The sequence below is a fragment of the Protopterus annectens genome, chromosome 1.part0 (assembly GCF_019279795.1).
Source record: "Protopterus annectens isolate FY-2018-M chromosome 1.part0, PAN1.0, whole genome shotgun sequence".
In the NCBI taxonomy this organism is placed as follows: Eukaryota; Metazoa; Chordata; order Ceratodontiformes; family Protopteridae; genus Protopterus; species Protopterus annectens.
The window spans coordinates 1,359,032,501-1,359,055,516 of NC_056725.1; the positions used below are offsets into that span (position 1 = coordinate 1,359,032,501).

General features: G+C 38.6%; 1 protein-coding gene across 1 annotated transcript in view; it reads left to right on the forward strand.

Annotated features, from left to right (window-relative positions):
• Nucleotides 1-23,016, forward strand: part of AK9 (adenylate kinase 9) — a 2,653,312-nt gene that overhangs the window by 1,740,109 nt on the left and 890,187 nt on the right. The window contains exon 27 of the mRNA XM_044066804.1: nucleotides 1,146-1,365. Coding sequence (XP_043922739.1) covers nucleotides 1,146-1,365 — 220 coding nt within the window. The remainder of the gene's footprint in view (nucleotides 1-1,145; nucleotides 1,366-23,016) is intronic.

Below are 23,016 nucleotides of genomic sequence, written 5' to 3' on the forward strand. Positions count from 1 at the left end.
TCCAGTTACAGAGCCTATCAAATGGGTGTTGTCCATGGTAGCGGCTCATAAAAAAGGCTCAGATGAAATAAGAATATGTATTGAGCCAAAAGATTTAAATAAAGCATTGAAGAGACCGCATCATCCCATGAGTACAGTCAAAGAGGTTGCAGCCCTGATACCGAATGCCACAGTTTTTTCTATCTGAGATGCAAAGAATTCATTTTGGCAAGTGATGCTTGATTGCAAAGCTTCACTACTGACTACATTCAGTATCCCATTTGGAAGATACAGATTCCTCAGGATGCCATTTGGAATAAATTCTGCAAGTGTAGTCTTCCAGCATGCAATGGAGGAATTTTTTTCGGGCTATCCATGTGCCATAATAGTAGATGAAATATTGATCTGAGGCAATGGTGACATAGAGCATGACAGAAATCTTAAGCGATTTCTAGACAGAGCACATGAAGTGAACTTGAAGCCCAATCCTCTGAAGTGCAAATTCAGACTACCAGAAGTTACATATGTAGGTCATTTGTTTACAAGTATGGGCTTGAAACCAGACCTGTCCAAGCAAGCAGCCATTTTCGAGATGCTAGCACCAGATATTATGCAAGCTCTCCAGCATTTTCTTGGCATGGTCATTTACTTGGGCAAGTTTGAGTTGACAGTGCCTTTGAGAGAGCTCACATGTAAAAATGTTACTTGGTCATGGCTAAACCAGCACCAGAGAGTATTTGAAGTTCTTAAGAACTTCCCTCCCAGCCATCCCCTGGCCCTGTCACTCCTAGAAGCATCCTTGGATAATATTGGAGCCATCATATTCATGGTTTGAGCATCAATCTTTATCTTGCGTCTGTTCTGTCTGGGGAGGCAGCAAACTCGATCTGAGGAGCTGGTGATGGAATAGAGCATTGTGGGTAGAGGGAGGAGCTCAAGGTTTGGATACAAAGTCTTGTAGATGCGGCCAAGTCAGATATGAGGATTGGATCTTGGTCCATTTGTAAGGAAGAATGAAAATGGACAACACAGATGCCAAATTATGGTAAGTACATAACTTTTAATTTTATGCACAAAGCAAACGTTGCATTTTATGAGATGCCATATTCTCACTGGATGTTATTTTTTCTCTTAAACTGCAATTAATGTATTGAATTATCTATCAGATCACAAGGTTTCATATTGGAAGGCTTTCCACAAAGAGAAGAAGAGGTGGAGTACCTGGCAGAACGTGGATTATTCCCTGACATTGCTTTGCTTCTGGTTGTTGAAGAGAATGATATTTCAGATCGTCTTCTTCCACCACGTTTAGCAAAATGGAGGGAAAAACACAATCGAAAGCTAGAACTGAAGAAGAGGATAAAAGAACTGAAAACAAAGAAAAGAGTGAGTAACATAAAAGTTCATTTATCACAGACTTAGAAGAGCTCGGTTATAAAAAGTAAATAAAAATAAGTGCATGCTGCTCAGTTTTATTTATTTTTATTTATTTATTTATTTTACATTTGTTGACCGGGATAGTCCGACTGAATGCATGTCCATTTTCAGCGGAGGCCCGGGGAGAAAAGCTCCAAGGGTAAGCAGATACAGCATTGCATAATACCAGCATTACATATTACAAACAGACTATTTACAGAGATTACATAAATAAGCAAGTTAAACAAGTTCCACAGGTTACAGTTAATCCTGAGCACAAGTCAGGATTAAATTAAATTACACACTAAACTGGTTAACAGATTTTTACACATTCTAGAGAGAATTAGCCAGGCTTGAAACACTGACATAGCCAGTTAAGTGACAAATGTTGTTTGAGTCTAGTTTTAAATTGACCTAAGGTGGAAAGTAAGGTAATATCAGCTGGAAGAGAGTTCCAGGATCTACTTACAGAGTTTGCAAAGAGAGAATCACCGGCTGTGCTATTAGTTTTGCTAGTCTGAATTAGTAGTTTGTTAGAGGATCGAAGCGGTCTAGGATTGTTATAGGGGGTGATAATATTTTTAAGTGCAGGAGTATTGTCCAGATTATAGAGGATTTTATAGGCCATAATCAGTTGGTTATACTGGATTAGGCTGGGTAGTTCAAGCCACCCAAGCTGATTTAGATTGATGCAATGATGTGTCCTAAAAGGCAGCCCAGTGGCAAACCTGGCAATGTGGTTGTAGCAAATTGAGAGTTTGTTAAGGACAGTCTTGTTTAAATTCGAGAGTAGAGGGGATGCATACAGAAGGGTTGAAAGAAGGTGAGAGCGAGCTATGGCAATTTTAGCTGGAGGGGTTAGGAAGGCGTTTATTCTGTAAAGTGACCCTAGTTTTTTATTGAAGGTTTTGATAGTTTGGTTAACATGTAGGTCAAATTTTAGATTATTGTCTATGATGACACCTAATAGTTTTCTAGATGGGTCAGGGGAGATTATTGTGCCATCATTTGATTTTATGGTAAAGGTGAAAGCGGTAGACCTACGTGTTGGTGAAAATAACAGCATTTTAGTTTTTTGGGGATTTAGGATCAGACGATGTTCAGAAAGCCAGTTTTCTATTGTATTAAAGGTGGTCTGGGTAGCTGACCATAACTCTACTGGAGATGTGGCTGAGCAAATCAGAGTAGAGTCATCAGCATATTGGATACAGCTGACTTTTGGGATGACAGTATAAAGGTCGTTAATGAAGATGGAGAACAGCAAGGGCCCTAGTATAGAGCCTTGTGGTACTCCAAGGGTGTTAGATAGAAGGTTAGAGAGTTTGTTCTGCCAGAGGACAGCCTGCTGTCGACCATTCAGGTAGGATTGAAACCATTGGAGGGCTCCAGTATCTAGACAGAATGTTTGCAGGGTGTGGATTAAAAGTTGGTGATCAACCATATTGAATGCCTTGGAAAGATCCAAAAGAGGGCTGAGGATATATAATTATTGTTGCGATTATGGTTTATGGTGTTAGTAAAGGCTAGGAGGGCTGAAGTAGTGCTGTGATGAGGACGGAAGCCATGCTGACTGTCTGCCATAAGGCGATTTTGGATTAGGTGGTGCATGAGTTGTCTATGAATACATTTTTCCATAATCTTTGCAAGTGGAGAGAGTATAGCTATTGGCCTATAATTGGAGAATTCAGTAGAGCTGCCTCCTTTGTGAAGTGGGATTACATAGGATATTTTCCAGATGGTGGGAATTTTAGCTTCTACTATGGTTCGATTGATTAGTATTGAGACGGGGTAAGCAATAGCATCAACTGATTTTTGTAGGTACTCGGCAGGGAGTTGATCAGCAGAAAGTGTAGTGGGTTTTAATTTTTTGATCAAGGTATGGATAAGTGAAGTGGCGACTGGTTGGAAGCTGAACGCAAGTAGGTTTCTAGGGGTACTACTTACAGGACCAGGGGAGCTAGGAGGTAGTTGGCTAGCTAGGGCTTGAATTGTCTCAGTAAAGAATTGGTTAAAACTATCAGAAACATCTTCAGGGGTTTTATCAATAGTAGTAGCAGGGATTGGGGTTGAAGTTTGTCCAGGATGTAGTAGGTTATTTAAACCTGCCCAAAACTTCTGAGGGTTATTTTGATTTACTGCCTGTAAATTACAGTAGTATTGTTTTTTGTCTTGTAAAATTGATTTTTTGGTTTCGTTCCTGGATTGCCTGTATTTAATGTGATCTTGAGGGCCTTTAGAAGAACGCCATAAAGCCCATGCTTTGTTTCTAAGGGTAATTTTGAGTTTAAACTCTATAGAAAGCATGGTGCAGTTTTTGCCTTGGTTCTCTTTGAACGAACAGGTGCATGCAAATCAAGGATCTCAAGGAATTTGTTGTTAAAGTATGCTACTGCTTCATCTAAGGGGAGGTGTTTTAGAATAGACCAATTATATGAGTTTAGTTCTTGTTGGAATTTGGCAGGGTCAAAGTTTTTATTGTTTCTAACCTTTCTGAGTAAGGATTGTTGGGAATTAATGGTTTTGTGCTTAATTACATATGTGAGAAGGTGATCGCTTAGGCCATTAAGGAGGGTACCAGAGGTGTACAGTTGGGGGGTGACTGTTTATGAGTACCCAGTCAAGTATACTTTCTTTTTGGTTGGGTTTACCTATCCTGGTAGGTGTGGATATGATTTGTGTAAATGCATGCAGGTTAATATGGGTGGTTGGGGATTCTGAAGAACAGTCTGTGTTAAACTCTCCAAGTAGTAGGGTTTCTTGGGGGTAGTGACATGATAGCCAGTGCAGGATATCTTCAAATGTAGATATATTGTTACCTGGGGGAATGTACATACAGATGATATTAATGCATTTATTTTTATTAAGTTGCAATTTGGTGGCAAGAATCTCTGAGTTATTAATCTGAGGAGGTTGTATTACATCTATGGTGACATTCATCTCAGATTTATAGAGTACAGCTACCCCACCCCCTTCCTTGAAGCACGATCCAGCCTGTGTATGTTGTACCCAGGTGATAACACTTCATTGTCTTTAGTGTTAGGTTTTAACCAGGTTTCAGATAAACAGAGAATCTCAGGGGAGTGGACATCCAGAAGTGCATGCAATTCATGTACCTTGTTATTAATGCTTCTAATATTGAGATGACAGACTAGGAGAGAGTTAGTTGGCCTATTAATTGTAGGTTTGTAGCTTAGATTACAAGTAGAGGGGGTATGTGTATCTGAAGTGAGTGGGCCTGGGTTGGGGTGAATATCACCACCAAGTATTAGGTTGAGTCTATACTTGGCGACGAACTTCAGCAATTTGTTTATTAGTTTGTGGTAGTGTTTGGATCTAGAGCTAATGTGCCTGGGATTGAGATGTTGATAGACTGAACAAGATGTTGGATAGGATCTGGTACTGTAAGTATGGTTGAAGGTAGAAGGATTTACAACTGGGGTGATAGTATGGCCTTTTGGGACCTGAAATCCTGTGAGAAACTGGTTTTCATACAAGGTAAGGAGGTATGGTGTGAACATGAGGGGTAGTAAAGAGGAGTATATCATTATATGTAATTCAGCTAGTGAGTTAAGGAACTGTTTTACCTGGTGATGCAACACCAGAAGATAGAGTGGTGAGGTAAAGGTACTGGAAGGAGGATGGGAGAATGCCAGATGAAAGCTAATAGGTGCTACTAAAATGTAGGTAGTAGAATGGGGGTTGTTGGAATTATCCCAGATGAAAGCAGATAGGATCTAGAAAGTGGGGGAGTGGCTATAGTACTATAAATTTAGAGATACTGGGGGCGGGAGGAAATTGGGGGCAGGGAGGGGAGCGAAGAGAGCCCAAGCATAGCGAGGGCGAACGTAGCGGGACTATTGCAGTTTACAAGGTTTCCTAAGGTGTCCTAAAGCTATAAGGTAAGTTAATTGACAATATTTTCAGAACAGTAATGCATTCATTAATTATTGAAATGTTAATATGCTAAATATGTAATGAAATCTCACCGGTATTATTTTTTTATACAAAGCAGTGTTAAACAGTTCATTTCTATTTTTTTAAGAATGTTGTATTTGTTGCATTAGCTGATTCTTTAAATTTTAACATGAAACTATTTGTATTAAATATTTTTATTAAAGCAAAGATCACCCCATATGCATATAACTTTGCTTCACAGGTTTGACTCTATATAACATACTGTATGCAGATACAGGACTGTATGTATCATTATGTAAGTTTGTACGTGAGAATATAAAAGTGCAGCAAGTATATACCTACCATGTACCTACCACAATCTACTTCACCAACTACTCACATGTATTAAGAAGCCTCCTCTGTCTACTACCTTATGCCTACCATCTTCCATCCTCGTCTTCCTACCACTCTATTACTCATTACACCTTTACTATGTCATCTCTAACTGATTCTAACTGAATGTCAGCTATTCTTATAACCTTCTACATTCTCTTCATTACACATAACACCTAAATTCAACTGACTGTCACTGACAATCTACTTTTATTGCCTTCTGTACTGTACTTAATCCAACACTTCACTCAGAATAACACACTTTTACTTTTCCCTGATCCATCCATCCATCCTCAACCCCTTTTCCTATTTTGCACATGCGGTCAGGGTGTCATCCTCAACCCCTTTTTCCATTTTGCACATGCGGTCGGGGTGTCATTTCAGCAGTGATAATCATCTTGAGCCAAGATTTGCAATGCCGGGTGGCTAGCCCTGTCATGGTAGTTCATTTGTACCACTCACTTGCACACACACTCTCACCTATGGCCAAATTAGAGTATCCAATCCACCTACTGCATTACTGCATTTCTTTGGAATGTGGGAGGAAACCGACTCCCTTTAATCTAAACAAAATATTTAATCTACAGTCAATTGCTTTGTATATTTTAAAGTAATGTGTTTTCCTAATTTTTGTCTTTTTGTTTACCATTTTTGTTCAATCAGTGTTATAATTTCAATTGTTTAAATGTTCACTGTTTTATATATATAAAACAAAACTATTAATGAAGACATATATCATTGTTTACTGTAGTAGAGCTTTTCTCCCTGGGCCTCCACTATAAATGTGAAATGTGCAGTCACACTTTCCCAGTAAACAAATGTTAATAAATAAATATAGAAATAAATACATACATTTTTGGTAAGAAAAGTAGCTTATACAGGGATGCTTATAGATCATAAAATACAACCACAACAAAAGGCAAATCGACAAAAATTAATAATGTAACACCATGTGAGTTTTTATTATTTTTAGTACTTTTCAGACACCAAATTTATTACACTAAGTTATCCATTTTATCAGCTAAAATAAAATCTTGTGGTCTGTGGTGTACTACAACCAGTGGCAATCATATTTTAATTGTTAATTGAAATGAATTTCACCTGTTTTCATTGGTGCTGGAACCATAGAGCCACACACTTTTACAGCTGCAAAACCTGTCGTAAAAAAAAAAAATTAATGAAGTGGAGTTTTCACGCTAAAGTGGATTCCTGTGTGGATGTTAAACTAATTAGACTAGCTGTTCTTATTCTCTTATTGCTCTGTGTTATAGGAGCTATGCTGCCGCTGTTCTGTTGGTGGAGCCAGAGTCATGCCAGTAAGGAGAGTCTTTTATTTGCAGGAGTTATGCTGCTCCCGTGTGTGTGTGTGTGTGTGTGTGTGTGTGTGTGTGTGTGTGTGTGTGTGTGTGTGTGTAAAATGCCCCAGTTAGGTATACCTGGTGGTTAGTGTTACTCCAGCTCAAACAAGAGCCTGAATTCTCTATCCATACTCCCATTTGTGATTCAGGGAGTTGAGTTCCATAGCTCCCAAGTGTCCAGATTTTCACAGAATATTTGGCTCATACCTTTGGTGTGTTCCTCTTCAAATTTGTGGTTTTCTGGCAAATCAGTGAGAACTGAATTCACTAAATAATGATAGCCCTTTAAGTTTCAGTCTTCCTATCTTTCAGGAAATACATGGTAACACAAAATGCTTTATTTTAACAACTTTCTAAGATTATAAAAGCAATATTTAAAATGTGTCCCTGGTTTTGGCCTTTGCCCCCCCACCAAATAAATTTTGACTTTTCCAGATTTCTTGTGCTGTAAAGTTGCGAGATTAAGTTGAGTGCCAAGTGGATTTTACAAGGAGCTGAGAGCTTCAGGGGAAGAGAAGTTTAGTGCTACTTATGCTACGTTGTTTGCATTGTTAGTAGCACAAAAGGTAATACACTTGCTTTTGATGCAGAAGGCTGTGAGTTCTACTCTCACAGTATGCAGATGGATTGCTGATACTGTACTGTGTTGTACTTTAAGGGGAGTGGATGTTGCAGTCCTATGAATGTCCTCCTTTGGAGGAGTTACCTAGTAACTATGCCTCTGTAATCAGTTTGCCATCCATTCCCCATTGCAAAATTACTGGCTTATTATTGTTTAATGTAGCATAAGCAATTTATTCTTCAAGGGCAACAGGTACTTTATTTGTAGATGAAACAATGAAATATAAAGTTGTTTGCTAGCAGCAACCTCTTCATTAGTGACAGATCCCTTTAATGTGGAATTATTTAGATGACTTACTTCTGCAGAGATTTTGCATATTTACTGATACTGGTGGATTGTAATGACAGAAGTTTGAGTGGCCTTTTATGGTTGAAATTTTCTGAAATGGGTAGTTTTGTCATTATTGGTTCATACATTTTGTTTCATTGCTTACTAGAAGACTGTTCCAAACTACAAATTTAAAACACATTCTAACAAGTGGTGCTGTATTATACAAGGAATATAATTTAATACAATCAGGTTAATACAATCAGGAAGGTGAATCAAAGAATGCATACATGCATGCTTGCTCACAGGATGCAGAAGATCAAAATAGGGGAAGAGACCAGTCACCAGTGGCGTCCCCCAGGGTCCGGCGCTGAGACTTTTTCTGTTTGGCATACATATTTCACAAGTAGAAGGAAATACCAAAGTGCTTTGGCCGACTACGTTTGAGATGACTGCAAGCTAGGAGCAGTTATTGAATCCCCAAATGACTTAGCCATAATGCAGGAAGGTTTGTCCCAAACAATAACTGGTGCCAGACTCATGAATTGAAACTAAACTCCAAGAAATACATTATCATGCCCTTTGGAACTACCAAACTGACAATGCCCCATGAGAACTGACCCAGTTGTTTGGCATTTTGGGACTTGTGTGTACAGTGACCTAACTTTTGACCAACATGTGCCCAGAGTCATACGAAAGTCTTTCTATATTGCACAGCTTATAAACAAATTGATTTTTACTAGCTCTAGAGATGTTATTGCCCCCATTTACAAAGCCCTCATTAGGTCAATCATTTTGTATAATGCCCACTTTGGCATGAATCTGTCCAGACCCATGCAACAATTGGAATACCCAGAGAGATACCTTACTAAAAGGATACAAGTCCTAAACAATAGGTCTTGCATGGGCCACCTCAAAGATTTATCACTATACTCAGTATCCTAGAAAGTCCTTAGAGGTGACGTGTCTGCCATACAATACATCCTCCGACCTAATACAGATGGACCTATTGAACATCAGCAGGTCAAATGGCATCAGAAATACTCAGTCCAGGCATCTAAACTGAATCTTGTAGAGAGATGAATATATATGACAGAGGCTGCCACTGTTCCAGAACAGAGTTTACATTCAAGCAAAAAAAGCTCATCTCTGTCCATATTCAAATGCAACCTGGATCTAAGGATGGGTAATAGAAAATGTACTCCAAGATTTCCCCTCATATCACTAATGGATAGAGGCAGTTACTAAATGCTGCATCCCTTACATGGGTCCCCTCAAATTATCTATAGTATGATCACATTTATTCTCACTAGGGCTAATATACAGTTATCAGCTATGGGATAGGCAAGACCAATCAGGAAATGTTAATTGGCTAAGCTTAAAATGTCCTCCAAGTGAACCTATGTTGTGGTAGTAAATTCACTTTTTAGATCACTAAGTGCCCCTCTCACACACCCCCCCCCAGCTTCTGGCGCCTCTGCCTGTCTTGCCTTTAAGTTAGGCTTCTTTGAAAATGTTTCAATAAGTGTTTTTTTAAGTCTTAGAAACAGTATTCTGCTATATATTCTAAGATCTATGGCAATAATGGCAGTGGCCCTAAATATTGTGATGTAATGACTGCTACAGGGCTAGCGACTCAGCAGTGTAAACATTAGCTCAGGATGATTTGATGTCATACCCCAACATCATGTATAAATGGGGAAAAGGGTGTTGACAACAAGAACAGTTGCTGAATAGCCAGAGTGGAAGAAGCCATTCCTTTTTGTTTTTAAAAAGGCAGCAGGAAAAACTCGAGAGAGAGACAGAAAGAAGGAAAGATGATTAATTTTAAGCAGACTACTTTAAACTGCATGTTAGGAGTGTTAGTAATTTAGAGACTCAGGTTCCAGATTCCTATGGAGAGGACAGAAAAAGTCATATCTGGGATACCTGGTGGAGAATACAGACCTTAAAATGAGTATTCTGGGATATTGAAAGAAGCCTGTCGGTTCTTTAATGCTGGATAAGGTGAAGAAGGATTATTCTGATCTAAAGAAAAACACCTGTTGTTACCATAAATTTCATGAGTCTGAAGGAACTGTTTGTACAGTGTGCAAATATGCTACTCTCTGTAAGCTGGAAAGACTGTTGAAATGTTATCTTGTATAACTTGTTAATTTCCTTTAAGTGAGGTTTTGTTCTTTTCCAAGGCTGGTGTTAGCAATCTGGAGGTTTCCAGCAAGACAATTCCTATATCATATTGCTATACAGTTAAACATTACTTTTGCTTAATACATTTGTGGCTTTTTATGTATGTATGAGAAGGCACACAAGCAACCTTTTAAATCACCAAAACTAGGCACACAAACTGGCTTTTAGGTTCATAGGTTCATACTAGGCTATCTGCCCAAGGGCATTTATAAGCCTAGCCCAGAGTTTTGTGGCTTTCACCACCCCTTTAGTTTGGAGGATACTATGCCCATTATTTTGCTGTGCCTCTGTCAAGCAGTGACACTGAGATAATCCCTGGAGTATATCTGCGATCTCCCATCCATTGGTCAAGATTTCTCTTGAACAAAGCCAGCGAGGTGCTCTGCCTCACATGTACCGGGATTTTGTTCCACAGCATAGGGAGTCTCTGGGTGATGAATCTGTCCCTCCAGCACGTCCTATTAATAACCGTGTCAAGGTTTAAGTCTCCGCCTTGTAGTTCTGAGGGATCTAGAATTTTTGAGGTGAAGCATGTTCATCAATTCTGGGTTGGACATGGCCTTGTATGTCAGGCACAGGTCACCTCTGAGCAGACGGTAAGCGACTGAATAGAGCTGGAGTTCCTTCAGTCGGGCAGCATAGGACATATTTTTGAGACCCTTTATCCTTTTGGTGAGGAACTTTTGGGGCCTTTCCAGTTGCTGCAGGTGTCGTGTCAGATACATTCCGAATGGGGCATTGTACTCAATCATTGGTCTGATGAGTGATGAGTACAGGGGGACGATGACTTCCCTTGATCTAGATGTGAATCCCTTCATGATCAGGTGGGCAATGTAAAAGGTCTTCCTAACTACTTTGGCAACGTGAGTGTCAAACGAAAGGTTACTGTCAACTTTTAAATGCAATGTGGTTATATTTTGATGTTTGTGCACCACATCTATGTAGCCAACATCACGGAAAGAAAGAGAGATTCAAACCATGACACTATTTGCAGTTAAAATATATCATATATTGCAGGCATACACAAAATTACAGCATTGCCAGACCGATACACATAGCACTAAAGAAAAAAAAAATACTGTATCTGTATGTGTGAAATAGTAGTCTAGAATTTTGAAATGTGTTTGTTGATGCAGTTTAGCGTGTCATCTTGCCATCTGTGGTTCAGCATTTGCAATTAGCACCTTCATACAATGTGTACGTCTTTCCCTATTATTATTGCAATCTAGCACTAAAAGCATGTTCTATAATCTATTCTAGAGCTATCTAGAGGACTGCATGCATTTTCTTGTGTCATGCTTAGACACAATCCTTCAATTTTCTAAACTGGAAAAATGGACATACATTGAAGATCAAGTGTAGTGGTCTTGACTTTGATGTATCACTAACTACAATTCCTCCATTTTCTAAATTATGCCCAAAGTTTTAACTGACCTGTAGTTGTGTCTGGAAAACTATGTCAAGATTATAATCCATTTATCTTCAAATCCACCCCCCTCATCGCCTCACAATAAAAGAAAGAAAGTATTCAGACCAGTTTTGTGCCCATATCTTCCTCAGACAATACTAAATCAGTTAAGCAGGTTCTCATGAGTTAAGTCACTGATGTGGCAAGACCTGAGGCACAGTCTTATTGTACTTACCCAAGATACTTAAAGCATAAAGAGGATAATGCTTGAAATATGCTAGCATGTTGCTTTAGGGAGTTGTATTCCGTGTATTTACACATTCATCTAAAAGGCAGTCTGTGTAAACATCTCCTAGATGATGGAAGCTTATTTCCAGTATCTATGTGGTATGATGACCATAGTGGCAAACATTTGGAAGCCATATGTGGTCAGAGTAGAAAAATATATCTGTGGAAATTAAGAAATATATGCATTGTCAAGAATTTATGTACCTGGCAACACAGAAATTAAATCGGAAAGTGAACATTCTCAAACTGCAATCACCTGGAATTTTGACTTAGCAGAAAAGTGGAATCTTTGGATTCATAGTTCTTAATTATTCCTCACTGTGAGTAAAATAGTGGAGAAGCCTGGAAAATTGCAGGGTGCCACATTTCTATATGCTGCTGGAGAAGAAACATTGAAAGTAATTATTTTTTTTTTGCTTTTTTAAAAAGTAGAAAGACAAAACAACAACAATTCGAAATTATTGTTAGCCAGGAAACAATTTGCTATTTAATCACAATTTCTTCTTTACAATGGCAAGGATGCAACAGAAACTATAAATGCTTATGTTACTGAGTTAATTATCCAGGCAAAAATATAAATACGGTGAGCTGTATGATTCATTAATAAGTTTGATGTAAAACTTTGTGGTATCCAAAAAGTTCAAACAAGAAGCAGGCTATTAAAAAACTTATAAAATGTTGTGTATTTATGGAGAAGGGGTCTATAATTATACAAATGTTGCTCTTAACCGAGAGTTTACTGAATGTGATCAAGCCAACCATTTTCGTGTGTATACAAGTCCAGAAAGAAAGGACAAGAAACTGTTTGGAAAGTGACTGAAACAAATAATGTCTCTTGATACCCAAACTGACCCACATAAAGCAGAAAACAATCTGTTTGTGATTTTGGTTGACTTATGTGTTTTGACTGTGTGCATAATTTTGTCATTGACCTCAGGAAAAAAAACTGCACCAGTGCAAAAGTTACTGGACTGAAAAGATATGCATAAATGATATATTCATTGCATTTATATTAAGTACTGGGACATGGTGTAACATGATTATAGAAAATGACCAAGAGCTGTGAGAGTTGTTTAAACAGTGAAGAATATTAAAACGTATTATCATTTCAAAGAAGGACTGTTGTCTAGCATTTCACAAATACAGAAACAGTCTCCACCGAGATTCCAAGATGGTCGCCAGCTAGGGAGCACACTTTTCAGTCAGCTCTTGACAAATTCTTCAATCTAACTTAATCGGGGCATCAGCAGTTCTGCTATTTTATCCAAAATCTGATATAAGATCCTAAACCGATACTGCAACAAATTTGGATAAAATATAAAGAATTTTCATATTTATTTGCAGGAATAACATGTGATGATCTGGGACCCTTTCAACAGTACAGGCCTTGTCAGTAATTCAAAGGAAGCTACAAAAAGAAGAAAGTTTCAGATAAATATTTAACGACGGATCAAATGGAAGCTCAAACTACAAAAACAAGATTCTCACAAGTAACTACACCAGACAAAGAAGTCTGTCCTAAAAGACAGAAAACTGCAAAACAGCAACCGGACTCGCAAAAACAAGCTGCCAAACTGAAGATGGAACAACCCTTTTTTATGGAAGAACTCAAGGCAGCTTTAGCTTCCTTGCAAGAAAAAATTCATTCCTTTTCCACAAAACTAAAAACCTTTGAAAATAATCTGGATCAAATACTAACTATACTGGAGAAAAATGAAGCAAAGGCTGTGGCAAATGAAATGAAAATAGATGATAGCCAGAAGAAAGCTAAATCCACAGAAAAGTCAATGTATGAAATCCAACAAAAAATAATAGACTTAGAAGCCAGATCAAGACGTAACAACGTGCTTATCAGAGGGATACCAGAGTCCTATGAGCAAGCTCAACTACAAAATGCAATAAAATAAATTATTGATCTATTCCTGGATAACAGTGCTTCAGCTCAGAATATTACCATAGAGAAATTCCATCGTGCCTTAAAAAAAATCACAAACCCTAGAAGCTCTAAGACAAGTATGTGTGAGAATCTTGAATGCATCACATGCAAACATGATCATACAAGCTGCCAAAACTAAAAATGGAAAGGAAATAAAATAACAGTAGCACAAGATCTACCCTTAGCCATTAAGCAACAGAGACAAGAAATGTCACCCTTCTGTGCATGATTAATAAAACATAAGATACAATTCCAAATGAAGTATCCTGCTTCCTTACATTTCAATACAAAGGCTCCTCACATCAAGCGAACAACAAAGATGAAGCAAAATCTGCCTTTTTAAAGGCAGTCAATGAAATTCTGCCAAAATAAACAAAGTAAGTAGTAATGAGTAGTAACGAAAAATGTCTCCAGTAACATTAAAAAACATAATTGCACTGCAGATTACTTGTAAATCGGGTTGCTACATACATCGCTAGTATTATACACTTAATTTAAAGATAAATAAAGGCTTACCTAAGTATTGGATGAAAAAAGTCTCCATGTGCTTTTCTTTCCGTTGCAACATTCTAAAGCCATTATTTCCAGTATTCTGGACTAGCTTGATGCCATTCTAACCTTTAACCCAGCGTCACACATGTGATTCAACTCAGAGTGATATGAGAGCCAGCACAAGTCTACAGCAACCAGGGGGATCCAAAATAAAAGGAAAAGGTGTTGCTACAGCAGAAGAACCAATTGGACATGAAGGATGTCATCCAGGAAGTACTGTGAAGCAAGCTGATGAAGAAAACAACTGAAAACTGCACCCAAAGAACCGGATTTTAATTCTAACTTCATGAACAACAGGTACTGTTAGCATAATGTAAATAGTTAAAGCAGAAGCAAAAAAAAGAGAGTAAATAGAAGGAAGTAGCTTAATACTAAAATGAATGGAAGAAGCTTGAAAGTTAACTGAAGGAGAATGAGGGAAAGGGAAACTGTTATCCAGTTCTCATTAGAACAATATGTACCCTACAAGGAAAGCCTCACTGAAATGAAAAAAGATGACTTAATGTGACAATTTAGTTTTACTTATGGATCTCTGTTTTTCTTTTCTTTCACTCTTTTGGTAGTACTATTGATATACTTCGCTTGGCAGTACTATTGATATGCTTCTCTTGGCAGTACTATTGATATGCTTCGCTTGGCAGTACTATTGATAAGCTTCACTTGGCAGCACTATTGATATACTTCGCTTGGCAGTACTATTGATAAGCTTCACTTGGCAGCACTATTGATATGCTTCTCTTGGTAGTACTATTGATATGCTTCACTTGGCAGTACTATTGATATGCTTCTCTTGGTAGTACTATTGTTATGCTTCACTTGGCAGTACTATTGATATGCTTTGCTTGGTAGTACTATTGATATGCTTCTCTGGCAGTATTATTGATATGCTTCTCTTAGGTTCATAGGTTCATAGATTAGTACTAAGCTAACTGCCCTTGCGAGCCATTTTAAGCCTAGCCAATTATCCCTTGTGAGACTCAAACCCTGCACCTTGTGCTTGCAAGGCAAGCACCTTAACCATTAGGCCACCCTCCCATCCCTCTTGGTACTACTATTGATATGCTTCGCTTGGCAGTTCTACTGATGCTTCCTAATGTGTTTTGTTAAATAGTATTGTATTCCTTACTAGAACTGGCACCTGCACATTAACTAATTAAGTTAAATAGATCTCAAAAGAGATTAGTTGTAGTGTTTCAGCCCTTCATCCCGGTCAACTCTTACTAGATTAACCTCCTGAATACATACAGCAGTGGATAATGTGAACTTTTTGTTCTGTTTCTTGTTAAACTGTTAATGTATGTAATACAATGTACACTTTCATTTATGGTACTTATCGGCATTGGTTTGCAGTGCTTCTGCATATATGGTCACGATTGTAAGGGCTCTCAACACAAAGTAAATAAGTATGCAATTTAAGGTAGTACTAGTACAATATAGTAACTACATAAACAGTGTGTCTATAAATAATATACCTAGTTTTTAATTCCTTTCTTTCAAACATTTTTAGCAACCAAGTAACTTTAGAAAGCCAACTCTGTGGTGTAATCTGTTTAATGGTGTTGTAACTTTTCATATGATGTCTACATTGGAGATATTGGTGTATTATGGTAAATAAGTATCAGTGACAAATTATTAAGTGAATTAGCTTTCTAATGTCTGCTGTTGTGGAGGAGTAAGAAATCAAAATTGGTTAACTCACTCTAATGCTATGGGTATGTTACAAACAGTCATGTTGAACTGGTATCATTTGGTTATGTAGATATAATATAAGCACCGAAGTATATCATTTATTGTTATAATATAATACTTGATGTGAAGTTGTTTTATCTCGCCGTTCACTCTTACTGATGGGTTCGGAGCCGATCCTCGGCTCTGACTCGGCCAACTGCAAAAGCTCAAGATCTTCAACCAGCTCGAGTCCAACTCCCTACCCCATGATGCACCCTGATCTTCCCTCAGATCTCGTTTGCCGCTGCAACTTGATTGGATGTTCACCAGCTCTGGCCAGTGAATAACTTTATTTTTCTCAAAATTATAGTTGTTAAAATAGCTTAGTAGCGTATTTAGTCAGTTAAATAGTTAGTTAGTTAGAATGTTTAGTCTATTCTGATATTACCTAGATAATATAGTTAGTTATTAGGGGTGTTTTTTAGGCCTTCTTTCTCCCTATCTCAGTTTAATTACTGAGAAATTAGTGGCCATGTTTTTAGGCCCATTTTTTCTCTTCATTTTCAATATCATATAGAGAGTGTGTTTATATTAGAGTATAGCCCTTCTTTTTTACAGGGCATTTAGTGGTCTTTCTAGTTAGTGGCCATGCTTTTAGGCCCCTTTTTTTCTCTTTATCTTGAATATTTCATAGAGAGTGTGTTTATATTAGATTATAGCCCTTTTTTTTCTCAGGTCACCTAGTTGTTTTTCTAGTATTATAATTAGATGTTAGTGGCCATGTTTTAAGGCCTTTAAGTCTTATCTATAGTATTCGTTGTGTGTGGTGTGTGCTAGTTGGTATATTACAGCCCTTCTTTTTATATAGGGCAGATAAATATTTGCATTCCTGGATGCGCTTATGTTCCTTTGTGGAACCGTTTAAGTCTTCCTTCATTAACACCCCCTTTGACGGTTCGTCCCTTTTCAGATGTAAGGTAAAGGAAACACTTACCAGGAGTGAAAAAGATGGAAAGACCTTGTCTGCCATCAGAGTACATTTTTCTACCCTGAATAGACCTTACCGCAAAGGGAGGGGAGGTGGAAAGATATGGTTCCGTAAATCTCAATGATCTTTCCAGAACACTCGTGGTGAAACCCCCTCTAGAGGCAGAGGTGGGGGTAATAATGGAAGACATCACCCATGTGGCAGAGGGGGTCTGCAGAACCAGGGTGACAAAGATCAGCTCTTTGGGAAGCTGTATCAGTGCTCCTGAGAGGAGGCTTGGCTGTTCATCTCTGGAGGCAGTCGGGGGGCGCCTATCTTTGTACATAGACAACTGGCTAAAAATAACAAAATACAGCTGGGTACAAATAATAATATCCAGAGGATACTCAATTCTCTTTGCCACTCCACCCCCTCTAGTAAAGAAAATCCCAGACATTCCACCCAGTCGCAGGGACCAAGCAGCCTTAGAGGTCCAAAGGTTGCTGGACAAATGAGTCATCCATTCCGTCCCAGCAGACCAAAGAGGATCCGGAACTTACTCAAGGTTCTTTTTAGTTCCAAAGAAAACAGGGGACTGGAGACCTATTCTGGACCTAAGCAGACAAAACAAGTCAGTAAAAAAAGATGAAGTTCCAGATGGTCATGCTTCAGTCAATACTTCTCTTTCTGGGGAAAGACAATTAGATGTGCTCTATAGATCTTCAGGATGCGCACTACCACATAAAGATGGACAGACCATCCAGGGATCATCTACACTTCCAGCTGAGAGCCAGCCATTATCAATTTCCCGGTCTGCCCTTTGGTCACACCACAGCCCTAAAGTGTTCACCAAATGTATGACAGTAGTCACTGCTCACCTGAGACGGTTGGGATTCCAGGTGTTTCCATATCTAGATGACTGGCTTGCTACTGCCACCACCAAGCATCAACTTATTCATGCGAGGGACACAACCTTAAATCTCTGCAATCAATTGGGGATTACCATTAACTCAAGAAAATCTGCCTTATCGCCATCGCAACAGACTATCTTTATAGGAGCAGAACTAAACGCAGTTTCAATGACATTAAGTCTGCCTCCAGAAAGAATTTGTCTCTTATGAAAACAAATATTAGACCTGCTTCCAAGGAAAAAAGCCCCAGTCTCAATGGTACTTGAATTGCTAGGATCAATTGCGGCAGCAAACATTGCCATTCCCCTCGCTCGAATGCACATGCGAGTTCTACAATGGCTCCTATTCTCTCAATGGTTCTTTCAGGAACTTCCAGTGTCATTCCAAATTATTATAACGAATACGTGCAAGAAGGACCTTTGATGGTGGCTGATGTCTCAACATGTATCTCAGGGACGTCCATTCATTCTACCCAATCCCATAGCCACGGTGAACATGGACACTTCCTTGATTGGGTGAGGGTATTTTCAAGGAAGAACAGCCCAAGGCACATAGAAGAAACATGAGGCTCATCTGCATATAAATGTTCTGGAGATGAGAGTGGTACTTCTAGTGCTGTAGTCCTTTCAAGACTCTCTACCTCCGGGAACAATTGCAATTCAGACAGACAACATGTTAGTGGTCTGGTGCATCAACAAACAAGGAGGAACCAAATCTTACCCTCTGTGTCAAGAGGCCATGTGAGTATGGCAGTGGGCAATCTCCACCCAGCGCTTTCTGAAAGCAATGCACATCCTGGGGAAATTCAATGTGATAGCAGACAAGCTAAGCAGGCCAATTCTACTGCCTCATGAATGGTCCCTAAAGAAACATGTAGCAGAACGAATATTCTGGAAGTGGGGCCAGCCTTGCTGCAATCTCTTTGCAACCTCAACAAACACAAAATGCAGCAGCTACTTTGCCTTGATTCCCCCACCGGGGGATGCCCCAAGGGATGCACTGGTGCACATTTGGCCCCTTGGTCTCCTTTATGGCTTTTCTCCTTTCCCCCTGATTCCCAAAGTATTACAGAAAGCAAAATTTCTGGGACGGACCATGATCTTAATAGCCCCTTACTGGCTTCGGCAAATTTGGTTCCCCTTCCTCCAGCCTCATCTCTTGGAAGAACCCTGGATCCTGGACCCAGTTCCGGATCTGTTGACCCATTCATCAGGTGCTTTTCATCCTATTCTTCATTCTCTCAAACTGACAGCTTGGCTGCTCCAATTCCCACAAAAGCCAGGATTTACAGCCTTTCAGCTGAGGCCCAACATAGTATAACATCCTCTCATAAATCATCCACCAGAAAGTTATATCTTAGCAAATGGAAGAGATTTTCTTTATGGGCATCTCAGAATGATGTTGATCCTTATCTAGCTCCGATCCAATTTATATTGTAATTTCTAACTAAACTTTTCAATAAAGGAGCTGCTGCAGCTACCATCAGAGTTCAATTAGTAGCAATCTCAAACTTTCATCTTGGCTTCCAAGGCTCCAATGTCATGTCACATCAACTCGCTAAAGCCTTTCTTAAAGGTACCATTCATTTGAGGCCATCAATCAGAGCTCCAGTCACGCCATGGAATCTAAATTTTGTTGTCTCCAGAATCATATTACCTCCTTTCGAACCAGCCTTGTCCTGTCCTTTGAAATTCATTTCATAGAAGACTATATTTTTGATAGCTATTACTTCTGCTCAGAGGATTTCTGAGTTGCAGGACTTGACCATCAAACCTCCTTATCTGATTTTCCATAATGACAGAGTTTCACTCAGAACTAATGCATCTTTTTTACCAAAAGTTTGTTCAGAGACCAATCTTAACCAATCCATTGAGTTGCCCATTTTCTTTCCTCAATACACAAATAGGATGGAACACATGGTGCACAAACTTGATGTTCATAGACAAATCCAATTTTATCTAGATAGAATGAAGCAATTCAGGTCAACGGATCAGCTCTTTGTTTTCCCCAGTGACAAAAGTAACCTTGTCAAGATGGCTATCAGACTGCACTTCCTTCATCTATAGTTCAGAGAATGCTCCCTTGCAACAAAAAATAAAGGCCCACTGTACTAAAGCTGTTTCAACCTCATTAGCTTTTCTGCAAGGTTACCATTAGATTCTATTTGTGCAGCAGCTACCTGGTCAAGAACTCATACCTTTATCACTCATTACAAAGTAGACAAGGCCTCCAGGGACAGGACCTCCATTGGTTCTACAGTTCGGAGGAATATTCTCATGTGAGCCACCCAAGAATGATGGTACTTGGGACGCTACCCATCAGTAAGAATGGACGGTGAGATAGAACAACTTCACATAAAGAAGTTATGCACTCACCATAAAGTTCCATGTGAGTTGGTCATCTCGCCTTCATTCTTACATCCCACACTCCAAGCCCCATCCAGTCTACTTGAGGTCCGTCACCTTTCTTATATGGTGCATTGTCTCTTGTCCAGCTCCCTGAGTGGCATATGTATACTACTAGGTAGTCAGGCAGCAAACAAGATCTGAAGGAAGATCAGGGTGCATCATGGGATAGGGAGTTGGCCTCAAGCTGGTTGAAGACCTTGAGCTTTTGCAGTTGGACGAGTCGGAGCCGAGGATCAGCTCCGAACCCATCAGTAAGAATGAAGGTGAAATGAACAACTCACATGGAACATTATGGTGAGTACATAACTTCTTTTTATATTCCATATTTATCAAGCTATATCAGTATATCTGATTTGGCAAATATGTAGACTTCACAAGTGTGCAAAAACTTTATACACTTCCAACACGTTTCATTGGCAAAGTAGATGAAGTTTGGAATTTATTAACTACCCCTGAGATATATTATTTTAATATAATACTCCTAATTACCTACAATAAATCTCAGGGTTGTTTCTTATTGTGAATCACAGGAGTTTCCACTGTACTATTTACTCTTAACTCCTAATTGGTTTACTAGTATTTAATTACTTATAATGTATGGTTGCTGACTGAGTAGCGAGTACCTTGACAGAGTAGTGGTGTTCCTTGGAATGTTAATTTTTAGTTGTATAATAGTTATAACTGTTTGTGTTTTTAAATGTTACAATTCTAGCATTATAATCATATTAAATGTTTATTTGTCCAATTCCTGTCTTTCAAAGGGTAGTAATAGTAAGTGGTTAGGCACAGAGGAATTTCTAAAAGAGTACGTTGTCACTTTTTCACAACATATATTGCATGTTATTCATCACATTTCACCAAACACCCCTCCTATGGCACCATACAGATATTACAGTAACATAGATATCTAATTTTAAAAGTATATAAGGTGGTCAGTGTAGCCTCGTGGAAGATAAATGGCATGCAAAACATAAAAAAGACAAAGCTAATTATGCATCTAATATATCAAACTCTGCTGCGGTGGTGGTGCTGTGGTAGTGTTGTCGCCTCACAGTAAGACATTGTCCTGTTCGATTCTCAGCTAAAGCATCTTCTGTGTGGAGACATGCGTGAATGGGCGTACCTTCGCTGAAGGTTGTGCATCAGGGCTGGCAACTCAGCACGTAAAAATCTGCTGCCAATCATTAGCGGACCGGAGTTCCTCTGTGGCGACCCCTAACCGGGAAAAGCTGAAAGACACAACAACAATATCAAACTCTGACATAACTTTTTTACAGGAAACACACATGACCAAAGAGCAATGGTACAATGATAAAGATAAATACATCAAGTGGACACATAAGATAATAGCAGCTAGGGACAGTACTTCATCTAGAGGAACAGTCATAATAATTAAAAATCTTTTAATGGGAACATAATCAAATATAATATTGATACAAAAGGCAGGTGGTGTAACTTCACATGCTCACACCCAGCATACAAACAACCCTTGTTATTCTGTAATTTCTACGGCCCTTGCAGCTATCAACAGGATTTTTTGATTGAAATGTATAACTTGCTACTAAAGTAACCAGATCATCTGCTCACAATTGGTGGGGACTGGAATATAACAATAAATCCAAATAAAGACAGATCGAATAAGAATAATAATCAATCACCCCAAGTCACTACTCATCTGTCTGAACTAACTGAAGATTTTAACTTGGTTGATCCCTTTGAACTAAACAGTGCAGATAACTCGAATAGCAAATACACATATTAATCCCCCTTTCATAGGAAATGGTCCTGAATTGTCATATTTCTAATCTCTAAAAGCATAACTTTCAATGAAGCTCAGTATAACTCAGAACCTAGACCATTGTCTGACCACTCCAAAATTAACATAAAAATAACACAAAATAAATCGAATCGTAGTACTTATAATACATCGGACTGGACCCTCAACACAAATCTAATTAAAATCAAAGAAGTGGAACAAGAAATATTAGAATCCCTCTCAATTAAACGAAAACCTTGCCACTACAAACACTCCTTTAGATATTCAATGGGCAGCCTTCAAATCTATGGCAGGGGTACCCTAATTCAAAAAGCATTATATTATAAAAAGATAAATAGAGAAAAAATAAGTAACATAGAAGGCAAGCTAAGACTAGCTGAGTTAGAAATCCAAAAGAATCACACACCTAATCTTGAGAAACAAATGGTAAATTTACAAAAACAATTAAATGAATTTCAAACAAAATAATATTCATTCATAGAACTTAAAACATTACACAAATATGCAGAATGGGCTCAGACCCCCTCCAAAATGCTAGCCAGAATTATCAGTGTCAGAAATTCCCCTTGTAAAATTGAGGAAATAAAATATAAAGATAAAACTCAACTCAGATAGGGAAATAATACAAGCTTTTGAAGACATTTTCCAATACATTTACGGCCCACATAATTATATCCAGGACAACCTTTATCAATATTTTGTGGGCAACTTAAAATTCCCCCATATTAATGAAACTCAGTCAAACAATCTAAAAACTCCAATAACAGTAGGGGAAGTCAAAATGGCTATTGAAAAGCTGAAACCGTGGAAAGCCTCTTGTCCGGATGGGTATGTCGCAGAATTCTATAAACACTTCAAACAGCAAATATCACCAATACCTTTTAAAATATACAGCTATATAATAGATTTTGGGATCTAAGACCTATATAGCAATAACTCCAAGACTATTTTTATCCCAAAACCAAGCACTGATTCAGCAAAT